Below are 21,388 nucleotides of genomic sequence, written 5' to 3'. Positions count from 1 at the left end.
TAGGATGGAATCAAACCCCAAAAGATGGAGAGGACCTCTATCCAAAGAACACAAGAAGTTGCTGGCTGATGAGCTGAGGAAATACTCAGATGTCAAAGCTAGGAGAACAAGATCTAAACACTGAAATGAACTTGTTATCATGCTGTCCATAGAGGCTCATTAAGAAAAAAGGTTTTATGTCCCACAAACAACGTTGTAAAGGTTTTTGGAGACACCATAATTTTATCCAGCAGTAGTTCTTTTATATGTCGGTAAATCTGACACAAAAAACTAACCCCATGGCCCTACAGCCCTGAGGGCCATGGCCTACCAAGTGACTGTTGCTCAGCCCAAAGGCCTACAGATTGCGAGGTGTCGTGTGGTCAGCACGACAAATCCTCTCGGCCATTATTCTTGGCTTTCTAGACCAAAACTACTGACATAAGGCTGACATATTTGAGCACCTTCATATACCATCAGATGGAGCTGGGATGGAACCCGCCAATTTGGAGTCAGAAAGCCAGCATCTGAGCCACACACACTGGCAGAACAAGTTTGATGAAAGTCATCTGATAATAGTATACAGTAGAACCTTGATTATACGTTCCCGGAAACAACGTTTTCCCGCATTATTTGTTCAAATTACATGGTCCCGCGAGCATCCTAATTAAATCACGTTGTAAAAATCCTGCACTATCCGTTCCACAAAGAAACTATTTCCCGGATCAGCTGTCCAGACATTTCAGTCCCATCAACGCTAAATCCTCGATTACCCTGGACGTAATGCAGACGTTTTGCAAGTACGGACATTTGACGAAACTCGTTCAGTCTTGAAGTAGAGCTGTCGAAATGCACTCTATCTCCTTCCAATTTTTGTGGACACACTCTGCTTTATGATTTCTGAGGATTCTCTGAACAATACCACCTGAATGCGATGCTAAGATGGTCCCTTATGCAAGTTATGCAAGATGTTTATTTTTTACTTTTTTCAAGTGTATCGCCGAACAGGTTTTGAGGACTTCCCTCAGGGCACTGTATAGTCACTGGGCTTTCAGGCAGGAATCAAAACCGCTTCTTAAGTAACTCAAATTTAGTATTTTAATACTATCGTATTAGGTACGATTATGTTATCGAGACCAGAACAGATGTTACACCTTACATATATAAAGCCATGGGAGGTTTTGGGGTTGCCTATTACTGTTTTGGTCCTAATATAAGACTGGGACTTCACGTTTTTGTGTTAAAATGTTATAAAAATCTCAGTCGTTTCATTTGCTCACGTTACATTAAAAAAACTTTGTATCATTTCACACTCATACCAACTTGTACAGCGAACACGCTTTCCAGCTGAGCTCAAGGTCACGAATAACTGTAATTTCAGAAGTGTTAATGATATTTTTTCTCTTTCCAATTTGATTGGGATTAGTAACGGGCAGAATTGAATATAATGCATTCGAGAACTTGAGAATCGATACTTACATTCAAAACCATATTCTCGAGTTCAACAAAACCTTTAAAAGTCAATGTAGGCCTAATTTACGCAGTACAAGATTTCCATAAACTGACTACAAACAGTATACCTGTGACCAAATTACAATGAATGATTAAGAAAAAGGGTATTCGCCATCATGTTGGGTGCTTTTGCATCTAATGTGCTGTTTTATTAGATTAGAGAATTAAAAACTACATGTGGTCGATTGATGTGAAACCTCGATTCTCCATTTTTGGAGGGACCAAAAAAAAAAAAACACAAACAACCGTACAACACGGGAAATGCGGAAAATCCGGGAACGAATGAACCGTCGGCAATTTGGCTAAACATCACAAAAATGAATAATATAATCTTATAAACACCCCTAAACCAAACCAAACAAGAGCCCCAATGGGCCTTCCGCCTACCAAGAGACCGCTGCTCGGTCCGAACACCTGCAGATTACGAGGTGACGCAAGGTCAGTGTGACGAATCCTCTCAGTCGTTATTCCTGGCTCTCTAGACCGGGGTCGCCGTTTCACCATTAAATAGCTTCTCAATTAAAGGTAATCGTAGAATGAGTGAACCTGGAGCCAGCCCTCATATCTAGGTATTGTAAAACTGCCTGACCTGGCCGGGAATCGAACCCGGGGCCTCCGGGTGAGAGGCAGGCAAGTTAGACCGTGGGGCCGCCTTCAAACGAAAATTAATTACCAGTATGTGACTTAAAAATCTTGAAACTTTACATTCAGTTTTACCGGGAAAACTTCGTCAGTTTCCTCTGAAATTTTCTTTCATTTCAGTTACTTTGATCAGCCAAACTCTTCGAAAAATCTAATACCCAAAACGCCAAGCCAAACAACAATCGACCATAAGTAGTTTTTAATTCTCTATTCTAATAAAATAAAGCACATTAGATACAAAAGCATCCAACATGATGGTGAAATCCCTTTTTTATTTTATTTTTATCTTCCATTGTAATTTGGTCACCGGTATACTGTTCATAGTCAGTTTACAGATGTCATGTACCACGTAATTTTTTTTTTGCTAGGGGCTTTACGTCGCACCGACACAGATAGGGCTTATGGCGACGATGGGGTAGGAAAGGCCTAGGAGTTGGAAGGAAGCGGCCGTGGCCTTAATTAAGGTACAGCCCCAGCATTTGCCTGGTGTGAAAATGGGAAACCACGGAAAACCATCTTCAGGGCTGCCGATAGTGGGATTCGAACCTACTATCTCCCGGATGCAAGCTCACAGCCGCGCGCCGCTATGCGCACGGCCAACTCGCCCGGTACCGCGTAAATTAGGCCTACATCGACTTTTAAAGGTTATGTTGAACTTGAGAATATGGTTTTGAATGTAAGTATCGATTCCCAAGTTCTGAAATGCATTATATTCAATCCTGCGCGTCACTAATCACAATCAAATTGGAAAGAGAAAAAATATCATTTAACACTTCCGAAATTACGGTTATTCATGACCTTGAGCTCAGCTCGAAAGCATGCTCGCTGTACAAGTCTATACGAGTGAGAAATGACAGAAAGTTTTAGATGTAACATGCGCAAATGAAACGACTGCAGTTTTTATAACATTTTAACACCAAAAACATTAAATTCCCAGTTTTATATTAGGACCAAAACAGTAATAGGCAGTCTCAAAACCTCCCATGGCTTTATGTATGTAAGGTGCAACATCTGTTCTGGTCACGATAACAATCGTATAAGATAATATACATACATACATACATACATACATACATACATTATCATTATAGACTGTTATGCCTTTCAGCGTTCAGTCTGCAAGCCTCTGAGAATTTACTAAACGTCGTCACAATCCTCGATTTGCAACTAGTGTTGTGGCCTCATTTGGTTCTATACCTCTTATCTTTAAATCGTTAGAAACCGAGTCTAACCATCGTCGTCTTGGTCTCCCTCTACTTCTCTTACCCTCCATAACAGAGTCCATTATTCTCCTAGGTAACCTATCCTCCTCCATTCATCTCACATGACCCCACCACCGAAGCCGGTTTATGCGTACAGCTTCATCCATCGAGTTCATTCCTAAATTAGCCTTTATATCCTCATTTCAAGTATCCTCCTGTCATTGTTCCCACCTGTTTGTACCAGCAATCATTCTTGCTACTTTCATGTCTGTTACTTCTAACTTATGAATAAGATATCCTGAGTCCACCCAGCTTTCGCTCCCGTAAAGCAAAGTCAGTCTGAAAACAGACCGATGTAAAGATAGTTTCGTCTGGGAGCTGACTTCCTTCTTGCAGAATACTGCTGATCGCAACTGCGAGCTCACTGCATTAGCTTTACTACACCCTGATTCAATCTCACTTACTATATTACCATCCTGGGAGAACACACAACCTAAATACTTGAAATTATCGACCTGTTCTAGCTTTGTATCACCAATCTGACATTAAATTCTGTTGAATTTCTTACCTACTGACATCAATTTAGACTTCGAGAGGCTAATTTTCATACCATACTCATTGCACCTATTTTCAAGTTCCAAGATATTAGACTGCAGGCTTTCGGCACAGTCTGCCATTAAGACCAAGTCGTCAGCATAAGCCAAACTGCTTACTACATTTCCACCTAACTGAATCCCTCCCTGCCATTTTATACCTTTCAGCAGATGATCCATGTAAACTATGAACAGCAAAGGTGAAAGATTACAGCCTTGTCTAACTCCTGTAAGTACCCTGAACCAAGAACTCATTCTACCATCAATTCTCACTGAAGCCCAATTGTCAACATAAATGCCTTTGATTGATTTTAATAATCTACCTTTAAATCCATAGTCCCCCAGTATGGCGAACATCTTTTCCCTCGGTACCCTGTCATATGCTTTCTCTAGATCTACGAAACATAAACACAACTGCCTATTCCTCTCGTAGCATTTTTCAATTACCTGGCGCATACTGAAAATCTGATCCTGACAGCCTCTCTGTGGTCTGAAACCACACTGGTTTTCATCCAACTTCCTCTCAACGACTGATCGCACCCTCCCTTCCAAGATGCCAGTGAATACTTTGCCTGGTATACTAATCAATGAGATACCTCGATAGTTGTTGCAATCCTTCCTGTTTCCTTGCTTGTAGATAGGTGCAATTACTGCTTTTGCCCAATCTGAAGGTAGCTTACCAACACTCCATGCTAATTTTACTACTCTATGAAGCCATTTCATCCCTGCCTTCCCACTATACTTCACCATTTCGGGTCTAATTTCATCTATTCCTGCTGCCTTACGACAATGGAGTTCATTTACTATCCTTTCCACTTCCTCAACCATAATTTCACCAACATCATTTTCCTCCTCCCCATGAGCTTGGCTGTTTGCAACAACACCATGATGATTTCCTTTTACATTGAGAAGATGTTCAAAATATTCCCTCCACCTCTCCAGTGATTCCCTGGGGTCTATTATGAGTTCACCTGAATTACTCAAAACACTGTTCATTTCCTTTTTCCCACCCTTCCTAAGATTTTTTATTACTGTCCAGAAAGGTTTTCCTGCTGCTTGACCTAGCCTTTCCAGGTTATTACCAAAATCTTCCCATGACTTCTTTTTTGGATTCATCAACTATTTGTTTCGCTCTGTTTCTTTCATCTACATACAAATCCCTGTCTGCCTCGGCCCTTGTTTGGAGCCATTTCTGATAAGCCTTCTTTCTACGTTTACAGGCTGCTCTCACTTCATCATTCCACCAAGATGTTCGCCTTTTCCCATCTTTACACACAGTTGTTCCTAGGCATTCCCTTGCTGTTTCTACTACAGCATCCCTGTATGCCACCCATTCACTTTCTATATCCTGAACCTGCTTACTGTCTACTGTTCGAAACTTCTCACTAATCATATCCATGTACTTCTGTCTAATTTCCTCGTCCTGGAGATTTTCTACCCTTAATCGTTTGCAGACAGATTTCACTTTCTCTACCCTAGGCCTAGAGATACTTAGTTCAGTACAGATCAGATAGTGGTCTGTATCATCGAAAAATCCCCGAAAAACTCTTACATTCCTAACAGATTTCCTGAATTCAAAGTCTGTTAAGATATAGTCTATTATGGATCTGGTACCCCTAGCCACCCATGTGTAGCGGTGAATAGCCTTATATGCTTGAAGAATGTATTCGTAACAGCTAAACCCATACTAGCACAGAAGTCCAGCAAACGCTTCCCATTCCCATTAGCTTCCATATCTTCCCCACATTTACCAATCACCCTTTCGTATCCTTCAGTTCTATTCCCAACTCTCGCATTGAAATCGCCCATTAGCACTATTCTATCCTTGCTGTTGACCCTGACCACGATGTCACTCAATGCTTCATAAAACTTGTCAACTTCATCCTCATCTGCACCCTCACATGGTGAATACACGGACACAATTCTTGTCCTAATTCCTCCAACTGACAAATCTACCCACATCATTCGCTCATTTACGTGCCTAACAGAAACTATGTTGCGTGCAATGGTATACCTGATAAAGAGCCCTACCCCAGACTCTGCCCTTCCCTTTCTAACACCCGTCAAGTACACCTTATAATCTCCTATCTCTTCCTCATTATCTCCCCTTACCCGAATATCACTTACTCCTAGCACATCCAGATGCATCCTCTTTGCTCACTCAGCTAGTTCTACCTTCTTTCTTCCATAAGCCCCATTAATATTGATAGCTCCCCATCAAATTCCATTTCGTTCGCCAAGTTGTTTCCAAGGAGTCCCTCGCCTGTCAAATGGGAGTGGGTCTCCATTACTCCCATAGGTCCGAGGCTTGCTTAAAGTGTTCTGAGCTCGGTAAATTCATGAAGCAGGATGCTGCCCTACTTGCACATAGTCCAAGTGAGGATCTCTCCTCTAACGGGTTATGGACCACCGGTGAATTGTATAGTCCTAGCCGCCTGAGCACAAGGAGGGCCACGACTCAGAATATGTCCGAGATGCCCACTCCCATTCCATAGCAACTGGTATCCGTAGCCGTCCTTTTGTGAGGTACAGTTTCTTGAAAAATGCGTGATCGAGGACTTAGCGTTGACGGGACTGAAATTTCTGGACGGTTGATCCGGGAAATAGTTTCTTCGAGGAACAGATAATGCGGGATTTTTACAACATGATTCAACTAGGATGCCCGCGGGACCACGCAATTTGAACGAATAATATGGGAAAACGTAGTTTCCGGGAACGTATAATCGAGGTTCTACTGTACACTTAATTTTTTACTGCTCATTCATTCATTCGATCATTCATGTGCTCGCACACTTCCTTTCAATCTACCAGTCTACCGTTCACTCATTCACTCAGACACACATGAAGTAGTTCTATTAAATTACATTTTTCTTCATATACATTTGAAAGTTTGCATGAGGCAAGTTCTTGACATCTCCTGACAGCGAGTTCCACAGCTTTGCGGAACGAAGGAGGGATCCTAGACTGAAGGAGTTTGGGGACTAAAATTCTGATAGTAACAATTGAAATTGTAACAGTGGGGAAAATGTGGCTGTCAGAAATAATTATTTTTTTTGGACATTAATTTATGTAAACTTTTATTTGGTACATTTTTTTGAAACACCCTATGGGACACGTCCCATGTTTTATGAGTTGCGTCCGGTTGCATCACACTGCATTTTCTAGAACTTTTGATTACCAAAGAGTCAGCAAGAAAGAAGATTTCTCGTATTGGTCAAAATAAAAACTTGTGTTATTGGTCAATATATTTCAAGAGAGGATAACCCTGCACTTTGACTGGACATTAATTTTGATGAGGTAATTTCCTGTCTTCTGCCTCATGAGCGTACATGCTATGAGGTGTTTGCGAGTCTTACTAATCTAGTTCTCATAGGGGACGGACGTGATCCGCGACCTGTCCCACTGATGTTGGAGAGTTCAGCGTTTCATGCTTCTTTTCGGACTTAGTTTTTTTGCTAGTAATGTTAAAGTAACTTTAATTACTTTCAAATGTGCAGGTGATTTCCCCACTGAGGTCTATTGGCTAAGTTTTATTGTCGAATGGGTAATTTTTCAATTACCTCCATCCTAATTGGGATGTCTTTTCTAACATTTTATTTAAACTGTAAAACTAACCTAACCTCATGACACTGCCTCTGTAATTGTTTCAAATTTACACTATATTGTGAAGTACATTTATCAGGTTCTTGGTTATCTAAACTAAATATTTCAGCTTTTAAATTTATTTTCTCTTTAACAATTTACCCTCCATTTTAAGGTAGAGCTATTAACTCCAAGATTCTAGTCTCTATTCGCGTGGCTGTAAAGCACGCTGTATATTTGTTTGGTAAAATTTAAATCACCTTTTATTTTATGTCATTCAGTTCTGATTTACGGTAAATGTTGTTTGTTTGTTTTGTTTTGAATTTTTTAATCATATTTTATACAATGAACAGGACTCTTAGGAATGTAGTTTTTCTTTCTGAAGTTTTGGACATGAATTTTTCATTTCGACGCCTCGTAGGGTTCCCCCTGTTTCCCCACATACTGACTCTAGATGTCAGTTTTTTTTCTAACCTAATTTAAATTTAATGTTACGATGTTTCGACATTTCTAAATTTTATCACATGGTCTTCATTTCCTATTTTCTGTAATGGACTCAATTAATCGTTACAGAATTATATGCCTTTTATGATAGCCATGACCAACATTTATATCAATGATGCCGATTCAACATTATCCCATGCTAAGTTCCGTCCACTGAAGATTTGCCTATCCTAAATAGATTCAAAAGCTTCACCAATTATGAAACATCTTGAAAGATTCGTCTTCTTCGGCATAGTAGGCCACTGTGGCATTGTAAATATGTTGATATTTCAATTATTGTGCAGTAGTCCTAGTTATGATGAACAGGGTGGGGCCTACAGTTTTACAACAGTGAGAAGGCGAGACTCTCAGACCGGCATTATCAAGATTTGTTCAATGTGATCATTCTTGTGCTGTCTCGCAGGAAGATAGGTCCCCAAATTATCTTGATCTGCAGACCATCTTCTCTCTTATTATGTTTAATTATTTTGATCAATTCTTGGTAGCCGTGACAGCAAGAACTGTGGTTTCCTGAAATCCTATGTTGCGATCGAGAAAAGAGAGTTGTTCACTCGTCTCTAACAAGAAGCTACCGAAATAATGAAAGATGACAATGGTTTCAACAAGAACGAGGAGGGCAGATAGATCAGCACAATTCAACAACTCACCACAAGATGATAGAAGAATGGTCGCACTGAATCACATTATACAAATCTTAACCCCTTCACTTTGTAAGGCTACCCCGCCTACTCTACCATGTTCTAAAACTCGTACTATCAAGCATGAAATACGATCCATCTGCAGCCAAATGTTACCCTGGGGTAATACAAAACTTTGAATTATGATATTAGATCACAAACAAACGTATCTTCCTTAGTATGTTTCCAGGCTCTACTATACTATTATCCAAAAAATGAAGACATTTGGAAATAAACAAAAAAACTTATTCACACCCATAATTTTGCTAAATGCCAGTATACGATAAAGTTCATCTGTTGTCCAGCATAATTAAATAGTTGGTCTTTTAGAATGCCTCACGAGGATACTCGCTGCAAATAGACATTCAGTTCAATTATAGTTTAACCACTTCTTTCACCCTGGAATTAGTGGGCAAATCTGTGTTCAAAATGTCACTAGCATACCTTTTAGTCTTGGGTACTATGTGCTCTGAACATTGGGAATTTGTACTTTCAAGTTTGCTAGTCCTGTAAACTGCAGTCAGTCAGGAACATTATCATCAAATTTAGGGGAATTTGCAGTACTAAATATGAAATCCCATCACTACCATCAGTTGTGAATGAATCTTAACATTACTGCCACCAGGCTAGTTGGCCATGCGGTTAGGGGCGCGCAGCTGTGAGCTTGCATCCGGGAAATAGTGGTTCAAACCCCACTGTCGGCAACCCTGAAGATGTTTTTCCAAGATTTCCTATTTTTGCACCAGGCAAATGCTGGGGCTGTACCTTAATTAAGGGCACGAGCGCTTCTTTTCCACTCCTAGGCCTTTCCTATCTCATCGTCACTGTAAGACCTATCTGTGTCGGTGCGATGTAAAGCAAACAGTAAGAAAAGCGTTACTGCCATCTTGCTTATCACCTTCAGATTCACTTCCCCACATTAACTTGAGTTTCACTAACTCAATCATCACCCCAGTATAATTTTCTTTCGGTATTGTACCAGGAAGGCCTAGGTCCTGGTCCATATTAATTGAAAGAAATGTTATTTCCAGCATTAAAGATCCGACCGACGTACGAACATCCATGTAAAGAATGTTCCAGTATGTGCCAGACCCTACGAGTACGCTAGGCGGAGTCAAGTGACGTCACCTGTCGCTCGAAGCTCACCTCCCCTAGAGATATTTCTCGAAAGAATTTTTCTTTTAACAGCTTTTTAACACCTTAACCAATTTCAACGGGACAAACGCTGAATTATAGCAAACATCATAAAAGTTAATCCCTATAAATTTCAAATTAATTCATCAAACGGTTGTTGAGTTATAACAATTTAAAGTCTCAACGAAATTACGTAATTACGGTCACATGGCCGAGAGAGAGCTGCCACCCCTCCCTGCGCTGGTGTCTATATATGTCAAGGCCAGATAGCCCGCAAACGAGTGCAGTACAGTACAGTACCGTACAAGGACAGGCAGACAACTGTGTGAGTGAGATAGTGAAGAGACCGGCCCGCGTACAGTATGTTCGCGCAGTCACGGTAGAAGTACTTTCGTCGTATCTCTAGAACGCGAAATTCTATCGCCGATAAAGGACGTCGCACTGCAGTTAGTATGTCGCGTCGCGATTACAATATAATCCTAAAAAGACATTTAAGACTGTAACACGAATGAACTTATTGGAGTACAAATATTAACTAATTCATTACGTGTGGACTTAGGCAACGTCAAGTAACATTAAACTTCTACAGAGTTTTTTTTTTTCCCGAGTATTGCATTATATTTCTTTATTCACGTCACATCAATATTTTGAATGAAAAAGTAAGAACTTTTCTGAGTTAATATAACAGGATTAGCAGAAAATCTAACTTAATGACTGTGTTCACAGACTGTGCTTATCGACTTGCTTTCTTTTTTTTCTTTTTCTTCAAGTGTGAACTGTGTGATTAAGAACGTTTCAATAACGACTGTAAATAGTATTTAGTACAGAAAGGACTGTGATTCTTCATACGCCATAAATAGTGTTCAACAGTGTAAGTGATAACCAGTCGCACTAAATGAATTTTCGTGTGCGAAACTCAACAGTTCCAGCTGTCATCACCTCGTCGGGAACGTCAACATCGCCGATCCTGCTTCTACATGGAACATTCCAGATGTCCATCTTTCGACATTTGGTAACAACAGTTCTTGTCATAAGTGAGTAACAAACTGACTAAACTTTTTCATTTATTTTGAACAGTGAAACTTCAGTGTCGCGTGTGAACAATTTCCATAATTTCTCAAAAGTGATAAATTTAATTTCAATTTCATTTCTCGTAGAAAGACTGTAGGATTTCAAGTGTGCTGTATAACGAGATTGACGAACTGAGAACTGAAAACTTTTAATAATTTCTCATATCCATTTACCATTATAAAAGTGTGCTTAGGTTTAAAAAAGACTTTAGGTGGAATTTCACACATATGAAAGACTTTGAAACCAATGATATTTATGCCATTTTTTTTTCAAGAAGATTATTTTCAACATTTAATTTCAATATAAATTTTGAGTCAACAATCATACCGCAGGGTGAGAAATTAATAAATTGTTTTGAAAAAAAATTTTTTTACCATCTATTATTCGCTCTGCGAGACTATCCTTCTCTGTATCGGCTCCAAAACCCAGTTCCACTCCCTGAGGTCCTACTCATGCCCTTTGCCCACAACTTTTCCTGGTACAGTATATTTCCACACAGAAGGTAAAATACCACATGACAATCAGGATGGGCCATTGCATAAACAAAGAGTCTCTTGTGATGTTTGTCTCTGGTTAGAAAATACAAGAAGATGAAAAATGGACAAAAACTGATTTATTCTTGATTCCAACGACATGCAATATGACAGTTCTAGTCGTATTTGGTTGCAAATGAAGCTGTAAAGATGAAACTGTATACGCCAAAGTAAATACTCGGGCTGTCACCATGCCACGGTTATTGGAGGCTGACAGTGAAAGAATTAATAACAATCTTCGAGTAAGGCAAACCGATATTAGCACCACTACCTAGTCTTCTACCAGCTGTAAAGTACAGGAACATATACTGCTCAAGTTATTTCATCCGGACAAGGGTTACTGTACAGTAGCTAAAATGTTGCCCAGTATCCCGAAAGGCCATCACATATCAGTTGACAATGGACATGAAAAACTACATCACTACATCTTAGACAACTTTATAACTATTAGGGTATGTTTCAGTCTTACTTCTGAACTGTGTACCACTTTTCAGATATTCCATAACAGCATATCTGTTGTTGTTGTTGTTTGAGTCATCAGTCCATAGACTGGTTTGATGCAGCTCTCCATGCCACCCTATCATGTGCTAACCTTTTCACTTCTACGTAACTACTGCATCCTACATCTGCTCTAATCTGCTTGTCATATTCAAACCTTGGTCTACCCCTACTGTTCTTACCACCTACACTTCCTTCAAAGACCAACTGCACAAGTCCTCGGTGTCTTAAAATGTGTCCTATCATTCTATCTCTTCTTCTTGTCAAATTTAGCCAAATCGATCTCCTCTCACCAATTCGATTCAGTATTTCTTCATTCGTGATTCGATCTATCCATCTCACCTTCAGCATTCTTCCGTAACACCACATTTCAAAAGCTTCTATTCTCTTTCTTTCTGAGCTAGTTATCGTCCATGTTTCACTTCCATACAATGCCACGCTCCACACGAAAGTCTTCAAAAACATCTTTCTAATTCCTATATCAATGTTAGAAGTGAGCAAATTTCTTTTCTTAAGAAAGCTCTTCCTTGCTTGTGCAGGTCTGCATTTTATGTCCTCCTTACTTCTGCCACCGTTTGTTATTTTACTACCCAAGTAACAATATTCATCTACTTCCTTTAAGACTTCATTTCCTAATCTAATATTTCCTGCATCACCTGCCTTCGTTCCACTGCACTCCATTACTTTTGTTTCGGACTTATTTTCATCTTGTACTCCTTACTCAAGACTTCGTCCATACCATTCAGCAGCTTCTCAAGATCTTCTGCAGTCTCAGATAAAATAACAATATCATCGGCAAATCTCAAGGTTTTGATTTCCTCCTTGGATTGTGATTCCCTTTCCAAATTCCTCTTTGATTTCCTTTACTGCCTGTTCTATGTAAACATTGAAGAGGAGGGGGGGACAAACTGCAGCCTTGCCTCACTCCTTTCTGGATTGGTGCTTCTTTTTCACAGCCCTCGATACTTATCACTACAGACTGATTTTTATACAGATTGTAGATAATTCTTCGTTCTTGGTATCTGATCCCAATCACCTTCAGAATCGTAAATAGCTTGGTCCAATCAACATTACATGTGATAAATATCATTCTTGATCCGTATTGATGATACTTGAATGGAATAATATCAATAAGTTAATTTATTGAATTTACCACCTAATCAATACAATCAATATTATTCCATCCAATCAACATTATCGAATGCCTCTTTCATATCTACGAATGCCATGTACGTGGGCTTGTCCTTCTTGATTCGATCCTCTAAGATCAGACAAAGTCAGGATTGCTTCACGTGTTCCTACATTTCTTCTGAAGCCAAATTGATCTTCTCCCAACTCAGCTTCAACTTGTTTTTCCATTCTTCTGTAAATAATACATGTTAAAATTTTGCAGGCATGCGATACTAATCTAATGGTGCGGTAGTTTTCACACCTGTCAGCACCGGCTTTCTTGGGAATAGGTATAACAACATTCTGCCGAAAATTGGATGGGACTTCTCCTGTTTCATACATCTTACACACTAAATGGAAAAACCTTGCCATGCTGCATTCTCCTAAGGCAGTCAGTAATTCAGAAGGAATGTCATCAATTCCAGGTGCCTTGTCCTATTTAGGTCTCTCACAGCTCTGTCAAACTCTGACCTCAAAATTGGGTCTCTCATTTCATCAGCATCAACAGCCACTTCTTGTTCCAGAACCAAATTATCTACATCTTTACCTTGATACAACTGTTGGATATGTTCTTGCCATCTTTCTGCTTTGTCTTCTTTCCCTAGAAGTGGCTATCCATCTGAGCTCTTAATATCCATACACCTAGATTTCTTTTCTCCAAAGGTTTCCTTGATTTTCCTGTATGCAGCATCTACCTTTCCCAGGACCATACAACCTTCGACATCCTTGCACTTCTCCTTCAGCCATTCTTCCTTAGCTACCTTGCACTTTCTATCCACTTGATTCTTTAAACACCTGTATTCTTTTCTGCCCTCTTCATTTCTAGCATTCTTGTGTTTTCGTCGTTCATCAATCAGGTCTAGTATCTCCTGAGTTATCCACTGATTCTTAGTTGATCCTTTTTTCCTTCCTAGCATCTCTTCAGCAGCCCTACTGACTTCATTTTTTATGACTATCCACTCTTCCTCTATTGTGTTTCCTTCAGCCTTTTCATTTAGCCCTTGTGCCACATGTTTCTTGAAACAATCCCTCACACTCTTTTCTTTCAACTTGTCTAGATCCGATCTTTTGGCATTCTTTCCTTTCTTCAATTTCTTCAACTTCAGATGGCATTTCATGACCAACAAGTTGTGGTCAGAGTCCACGTCTGCTCCTGGGAAAGTTTTGCAATCCAACACCTGGTTTCTGAATCTCTGCCTAATCATAACGAAGTCTATTTGATATCTTCCAGTGTCTCCAGGTCTCGTCCACGTATACAGCCATCGTTTGTGGTGTTTGAACCAAGTATTGGCAAGGACTAAATTATGACCAGTGCAGAATTCAACCAGCCGAGTTCCTCTTTTGTTCCTTTGTCCCAATCCGAATTCTCCTACTGTATTACCTTCTCCTCCTTGGCCTACCACCGCATTCCAGTCTCCCATCACAATTAGATTCTCGTCACCTTTTACATATTGTATTAAATCTTCCATCTCTTCATATATTCTTTTGATTTCCTCGTCATCCGCTGAACTAGTAGGCATATAGACCTGCACTATTGTGGTGGGCATTGGTTTGGTGTCTATCTTGACAACAATAATTCTTTCACTATGCTAGTCATAGTAGCTTACCCACTGCCCTATTTTCTTATTCATTATTAAACCAACTCCTGCATTTCCGTTGTTTGATTTTGTGTTGATAATTCGGTACTCACCTGACCAAAAATCCTGTTCTTCCTGCCAAAGTACTTCACTTAGACCAACTACATCTAACTTTAGTCTATCCATCTCCCTTTTCAGATTCTCTAACCTACCACAACGATTCAAACTTCTAACATACCACACTCCGACTCGCAGAATGTCAGTATCCATCTTCCTGATGATCGCCCCCTCTCGTGTAGTCCCCACCTGGAGATCCGAATGGGGGACTAGTTTACCTCCGGAATATTTTACCCGGGAGGAAGCCATCATCACTACATCATTCATACAGAGAGAGCTGCATGTCCTCAAGAGTTAGTTACGGCTGTAGTTTCCCGCTGCTTTCAGCCGTGTAGCAGTATCAACATAGCTAAGCCATGTTGAGTATTATTACAAGGCCATATCAGTCAATCATCCAAACTGCCACCCTTGCATCTTCCGAAAGGCTGCTACCCCCCTTTCGATGAACCATTCGTTAGTCTGGTCTCTCAACAGATACCCATCCGATATGGTTGCACCTGCGGCTCGGCTATCTGCGTCATTGGGACACGCAAGCCTCCCCACCGCGGCAAGGTCACATGGTTCATAGAGGAAGAACAGCATATCTTACATTCTTTTTTTGACTCATTTTAGAGAGCACTCAACCAGGGTGAATTTCAACCTATTGGTGCTTGTTGTTTTAAGGGGCCTCACATCGAAGGTCATTGGCCCTCAACCTATTGGAACACAGGAAGGAAAGCGAAAACTTTACAGAGTGTGTCAAAGTAAATCATTTTAGTATCTTTCACAGCAAATTAGCTTGCTATATTTAAAAAATATATCCATGAACACAAAGAGTGAGGGTTTATTATCAGAACAAGAAAGAAATATGAACTGAATATTTTAATCTGAAAATAAAATAAATGTTCCTCACCAGCCTGGCTCTAAATCAGCCATTCCTGGTGCAACACGTCGTCTCACAGGGTTAGCCCATCCCCCAGTGTTGGGATCTTGATGCTTCACAAACCAGCGAGCTGCATCATAAAACTGTGCCAAATGTTCGCTTGATGACAGGGTAAGATTGTCCAGGTAACCTGATCCTCTAAACGTCATACCAACCACTTTAAGTTTAGAACGTGAAAGTCTACGCTTTGATTTTTCTTGATAAGCTAGCCCTTTTTGAAGGTCTACTATTAGATCTCGGGTTAAACGGCGCCATCCAGTTGTATGTCCAATACCATGGTAAATGTGCTGATCCTGTGACACAAAACAAAACATAACATTATAAAGTTTAAAATCAACTTGCCAACAAATAGAAGATATATTTACTATACACTACTGAGGTAAATTAATTTATCTAATGGGGCTGTAACCCAACCAACCTGGACCTCTGTTGAGGAAGCCAGGCTCTGCCTGTCACAAGTCAGGACCAATGGTGAGTGATAGAGGAGTAACTCCCCTTTAAAAAACCTTGGGTCACCTGCCCCGGGCAATAGTACCTTGTAAGAGGCCCTAACGAAGGTTACGGTAAAGACCTCAATGGCAGTGAAGGCGGAAATAAAATTTATTGGTAAGGCGGAACTGGCAACTGAGGTTAACAGTAGCAACCTATTGCCTTGTAGAAAGAGGAGGGATCTTCAAAGGCTAAGGGACCATCCCCAACAGAAAAGGCAGCCACCCAACAGGCTGTGAAGGGGCAGACCCCCTGTTGGTTGTGTACAGGGGTGACTTCTTTGCCATGTAAAAAATAAGTAGTCACGAAAATGTTGAACACATGTAGAAACCGAGCAGTCTCTATGATGACGACCAAGCAATGGACACGGACTGATCTAAGAATGGCTATGTGGAACGTACCGAGTTTAAATTGAGTAGTAGCTTTCAGGAATGTGAAAGATCAACTGAGGAAGTACCAGATAGGAATAGCAGCTTTGCAGGAGATTAGGTGGAAGGAAACATGCACGACTGATTCAGGGGACAACACAATGTTTTATAGTAGTAGTGGGACAGCTAAGTTTAGAATAGGCTTCCTTGTACACAGAGCATATAAGGCAGCAATATCGAACTCTGAACCAATAAATGGAAGGATCAAGTTAAAGATTCCTTTTATGAACAGCTGGAATGCACATATGGTACAATTGCTGAAAATTATGTGAAAGTGATTCTAGGAGATATGAATGCCAAGATTGGAAGGGAAACCGTGTATCGGCCAAATGTGGGAAAGTGTAGTTTACATGAAGAGTGCAATGACAACGGAACAAGGTTGGTTGATTTTGTGGTAAGCAAAAACCTCACCTTGAGCAGCACTATATTCCCAATAAGGATATACATAGAGGAACTTGGACTTCACCGGATGGAGCCACAGTCAACCAGATAGATCATGTGCTTATTCAAAGAAGGCATGGCACAGATACAAGGGACGTTCGGGTGATGGGGGGGGGCAGATGCTGATTTGGACTACTATATCGTGATGGTTAAGTACAGACAGAGGATATCAACAACCATCTATAACCAAGTAGAAATGGATAAAAAGTATAACATAACTATAATCAGCACTGATGAAAAGGAAAGAGAGGAATTTCGAAGAGGAATGAAAGAAGCAATAAGAGCGATTACTGTTGAGAGGGAGGTAAGCCCTGAGATGCTCTTTCCATTTTTTTCCCAGTGTAATATGGCAAACAATGGACTCCAAGTTGGTTCAGGAAAACAGATAAGCGAAGGGAGTGGTACGATGAGGATTGTGAGAAGGCAATAGAAGAACGAAATAGTGTAAGGAAGAAGATGCTTCAGAGGGATACGCGGGCAAAAACTATATGTAGAAGGAAAAAGAGAGAATTTGAGAAAAGCAAATTGAAAGTCATTGAGGAATGTAGAAACAAAGACAATGTAAAAAGAATGTTTAGAGATATAAAGGAGATAAAACAGGGATGGCAGCCACATACAACAATATGCAGAGACAAAGAAGGAAAGATCAGTGATGAAAGGAGAATTATTACAAGATGGGAAGAATATTTCAAAGAACTGCTGCAATTGGATGAAAACCAGGAGCGGGGAGATGAGGAACAGGAGGAAAATGAACCAACATTGGAAGAGGTGAGTGAAGCTGCAAAGGAGATGAGAAATAATAGAGCTATGGGAGAAGATACCAAGTGAAATATTCAAGTATGGTGGTATAGAGTTATTAAAGGAAATGCATAGATTGATAAAGAACATCTGGAGAAGCGAGGTAATGCCAACAAATTGGAACACAGCCATTACTGTACCAATATATCATCGTTGCCGGGACGAAACATCCTATGTGATAATATTTTTGGAGATATACTGACCCGCAGCGCATACAGTATGAAGAGCGAGAATGCCTTGACAAGCGTCGCACAATATTGCACCTTAGATGACAGAACCTTACCGGCCAAAGTTCTAAGCTAAAATATTTCACATAGGAGGTCTTGTCCCAGCAATGACGATATATAAAAAGGGTGATATGACAAAGTGTAATAATCATAGAGGAATAGCGTTGCTTCATGCAGCATATAAAATATTTGATAGAATATTGAACAGTAGACTACGACCATATGCAGAAGCCACTATAGGAGAAAACCAGTGTGGGTTTAGGGAGGAAAGAGCAACAACGGACCAGATGTTCAACCTCACACTAATAATGGAAAAGTGTTACGAGTACAATATAACGGTACACCAACTTTATGTGGACTTCAAGGCAGCCTATGACAGTGTTAATAGAAGGGGGCTTGTTAAGATGTTACAGGATTTGGGAATACCACCAAAGTTAGTGAAACTCTGAAAATGATGAGCAACACCAACTGCAAAATAAAAGCTAATGGCACACATACCAATAATTTTCCAATCAATCAAGGACAAAATCAAGGAGATTCTGTATCACCTACACTTTTTAACCTGGCATTGGAGGGGATCATGCGCAAACTGCCAAGCAAATTAGATGACACTACATTCAACAGAACGTCCCAGAGTATGGCTTTTGCAGACAATATAGCCATGCTTGGGAGGAATAGAAAGTACCTGCTCGAGAACTACACAGTTTTGAAAAGTGAAGCGGCTACATTGGACTTGGTCATAAGTAAGGAGAAAACAAAGTATATAATCAACACCAGAAATAAAACAAGGTGGAGAGGGACAGAGCAGTCTAAAGTGTTTGAAAGTGTAAATCAGTTCAAGTATTTGGGAGGAATAGTCACGGAAGATAATGTAGTACCAGTACAGATAAAGGCAACAATAGTGGCAGGCTACAGATGCTATTATACTTTCCGCAACTTGTTGAGATCGTCAAACATTTCAAGGCAGCTGAAGTTGACAGTGTATAGAATGATTATAAAACCTGTAGTTGTGTATGAATCGGAAACATGGACAATTACATAACAAATTAGAAATACTTTAGATGCATGGGAACGTAAAGTGTTTAGGAAGATATATGGTGCAGTATACGAGAAGGGTGGCTGGAAAATTAGGACCAACAAAGAGCTGTATGAACTCTATAAAAATCCATCAACAACTGCAGATATAAAGGTTAGAAGATAACAGTGGTTGGGACATGTGCAGTGAATGGAGGAACAGCGAGTGCCAAGAAAGGTGTTGGTCACCAAGCCCGAGGGAAGTCGTTCCAGTGGGACGACCAAGATTACGATGGCTGGACGATGTAGAGGCGGACTTGAGAAAACTAGGAATATGGAACTGTAGAAGGCTAGCCACTACGACAGATGACTGGAGGAGACAAGTGATCAACAAGGCCCAGGTCCTTCAAGGACTGTGCACCAGATAAGTAAAAGTAAGAAATGGGACTTACTGGAATTAAGGTGAAAAAAGGGAGAGCACAAGTTCTGAGGGAAACTCACATGCCCCTCCAACACATACTTTATTTGAACCAAACAAGGTTTGAATACAGACTGCAGCAATGTAGGTCAATGTCCAACTATCTGTCCATGTAGAGGTTCTTTTTTGGACTATAAAATTGTACAACTTTGAACCACCACAACATAAACATTCAAGGTCAACAGGTCAACGATATGTTGAGTAAAATGAATACTAACGCTTTTAATGCCATCTAGCAGCCCCACATATTACTGAAACAGCTAAATACCATTTAATCTCGAATAAGACCCGCCACTGAATAAGACCCGCCACTGAATAAGACCCGCGCCCTTATTTTGAAAGAACAAAATTTAAAAAAATGTTAAGTCAAAATTATTTACAATCTTTACTAACACACATAAAATGATTAGAAAATACAAATAAAAGTAAACAAACATTTCCAGAACGATATCCAACGAGTTCATTTATCATCATCATTATCAGTACCAACTTTGGAACTTTCATCACCATCACCTTCCCAGAAAATGTAGTCATCGCTGCCATCCATAGCATTAGAAATGCTACAATTCGTGAAGTTCTTCCGAATGAGGTCTCCAGGGATACGATTCCATGCCGTCAAAATCCACGAACACAGCAGCTGAACTTACGGGCGCGGAATGCAACCAGTTGGCGTCAGTGTGTGCCATCCATTCTGTATAGAGCTGTTTCAAGGCTGCTTTAAATGGATGGTGCACGCAGACATCCAGTGGCTGTAGCATAGATGTCATTCTGCCTGGAATGACTGCAAGGTCGGTTTTCCCATCCTTGATATGTTTCTTCACAGCGTCTGTTGTGTGGCTGCGGTAACTGTCGAGAACAAGCAAGCTCTTTTGTCTCAATAATGCACCAGGGCAACGTTGCCAGGCACACTTTACCCAGTCTTCCACAAGTGAACTGTCCATCCAGCCAGAGTTCCGAGATCTGAAGATAACACCAGTGGGCAGATTTTTAGGAAGCGTCTTTCGCTTGAGAACAATGTATGGCGGCAATTTGGTTCCGTCGGCGAGAATAGACAACATTACCGTACATCGTTGTTTTTCATTACCACCTCTTCTAATGGTAACACTTTTCGCACCCTTAATATTCACAGTCCTGTCCAATGGCATTTCAAAGTAGACTGGTGTCTGATCTGCAGTGCCAATTTGGGAAAGCAAATATGCATTTTCCTTCCGCAACCGAATTATGTGACGCTGAAACGACAATAACTTCTCATCGTAGGCACCAGGAAGACGCTGTGAAATTGAGTTACGCCTTAGTACGCTCAACCCATTTCTTTTATAAAAATTACAAACCCATCTTTGGGTTGCCTTAAACCCTTCCGATGAAAGTTCCTTTGCGATCTCTAATGCCTTTAGCTAACACATTTCGGTTGACACACCATATCCCAATTCCCGTCTTTCTGTTACATATTTATAAAGTTTTTTTTCAGTTTCTGGAAATTGTACACTCAGTCCACGAAAAGCTCTACGATCACCACTACATGTTAATAGCACATTTTTCTTCTTTCTCCAATTGCAAATACACGATTTGTCAATATTGTATTTCTTACTGGCAAATTTCCAATAATTTCGGCTTCCCGAACTACTTTCAGTTTCTCACTCGCAGTAAAAGATCGCAAACACTTTATGGAATTTATGCTGATATTCCGAGAACGTGCGTGAGACTGACGTCAAGCACGGAAGTACCGTATACTGACAGCGAAGAGAGCATTGTTGCCAAGCCGCGCCGGTGGTGATGCCCGATTTATGCGCATTCAAAAAG

General features: G+C 40.4%; 1 protein-coding gene across 4 annotated transcripts in view; it reads right to left on the bottom strand.

The window, feature by feature from the left end:
- The window catches only part of Hsepi (D-glucuronyl C5-epimerase), a 178,571-nt gene that overhangs the window by 12,055 nt on the left and 145,128 nt on the right, over window positions 1-21,388 (bottom strand). For all 4 annotated transcript variants that reach the window (XM_067142103.2, XM_067142105.2, XM_067142104.2 and 1 more), the window contains one exon: window positions 15,684-16,006. In XM_067142103.2, coding sequence (XP_066998204.1) covers window positions 15,684-16,006 — 323 coding nt within the window. The remainder of the gene's footprint in view (window positions 1-15,683; window positions 16,007-21,388) is intronic.

This window comes from Anabrus simplex, chromosome 2, assembly GCF_040414725.1.
Source record: "Anabrus simplex isolate iqAnaSimp1 chromosome 2, ASM4041472v1, whole genome shotgun sequence".
Taxonomy (NCBI): Eukaryota; Metazoa; Arthropoda; class Insecta; order Orthoptera; family Tettigoniidae; genus Anabrus; species Anabrus simplex.
Note: the sequence above shows the minus strand (reverse complement) of the source record. Positions and strands in the feature narration are given on the sequence as shown.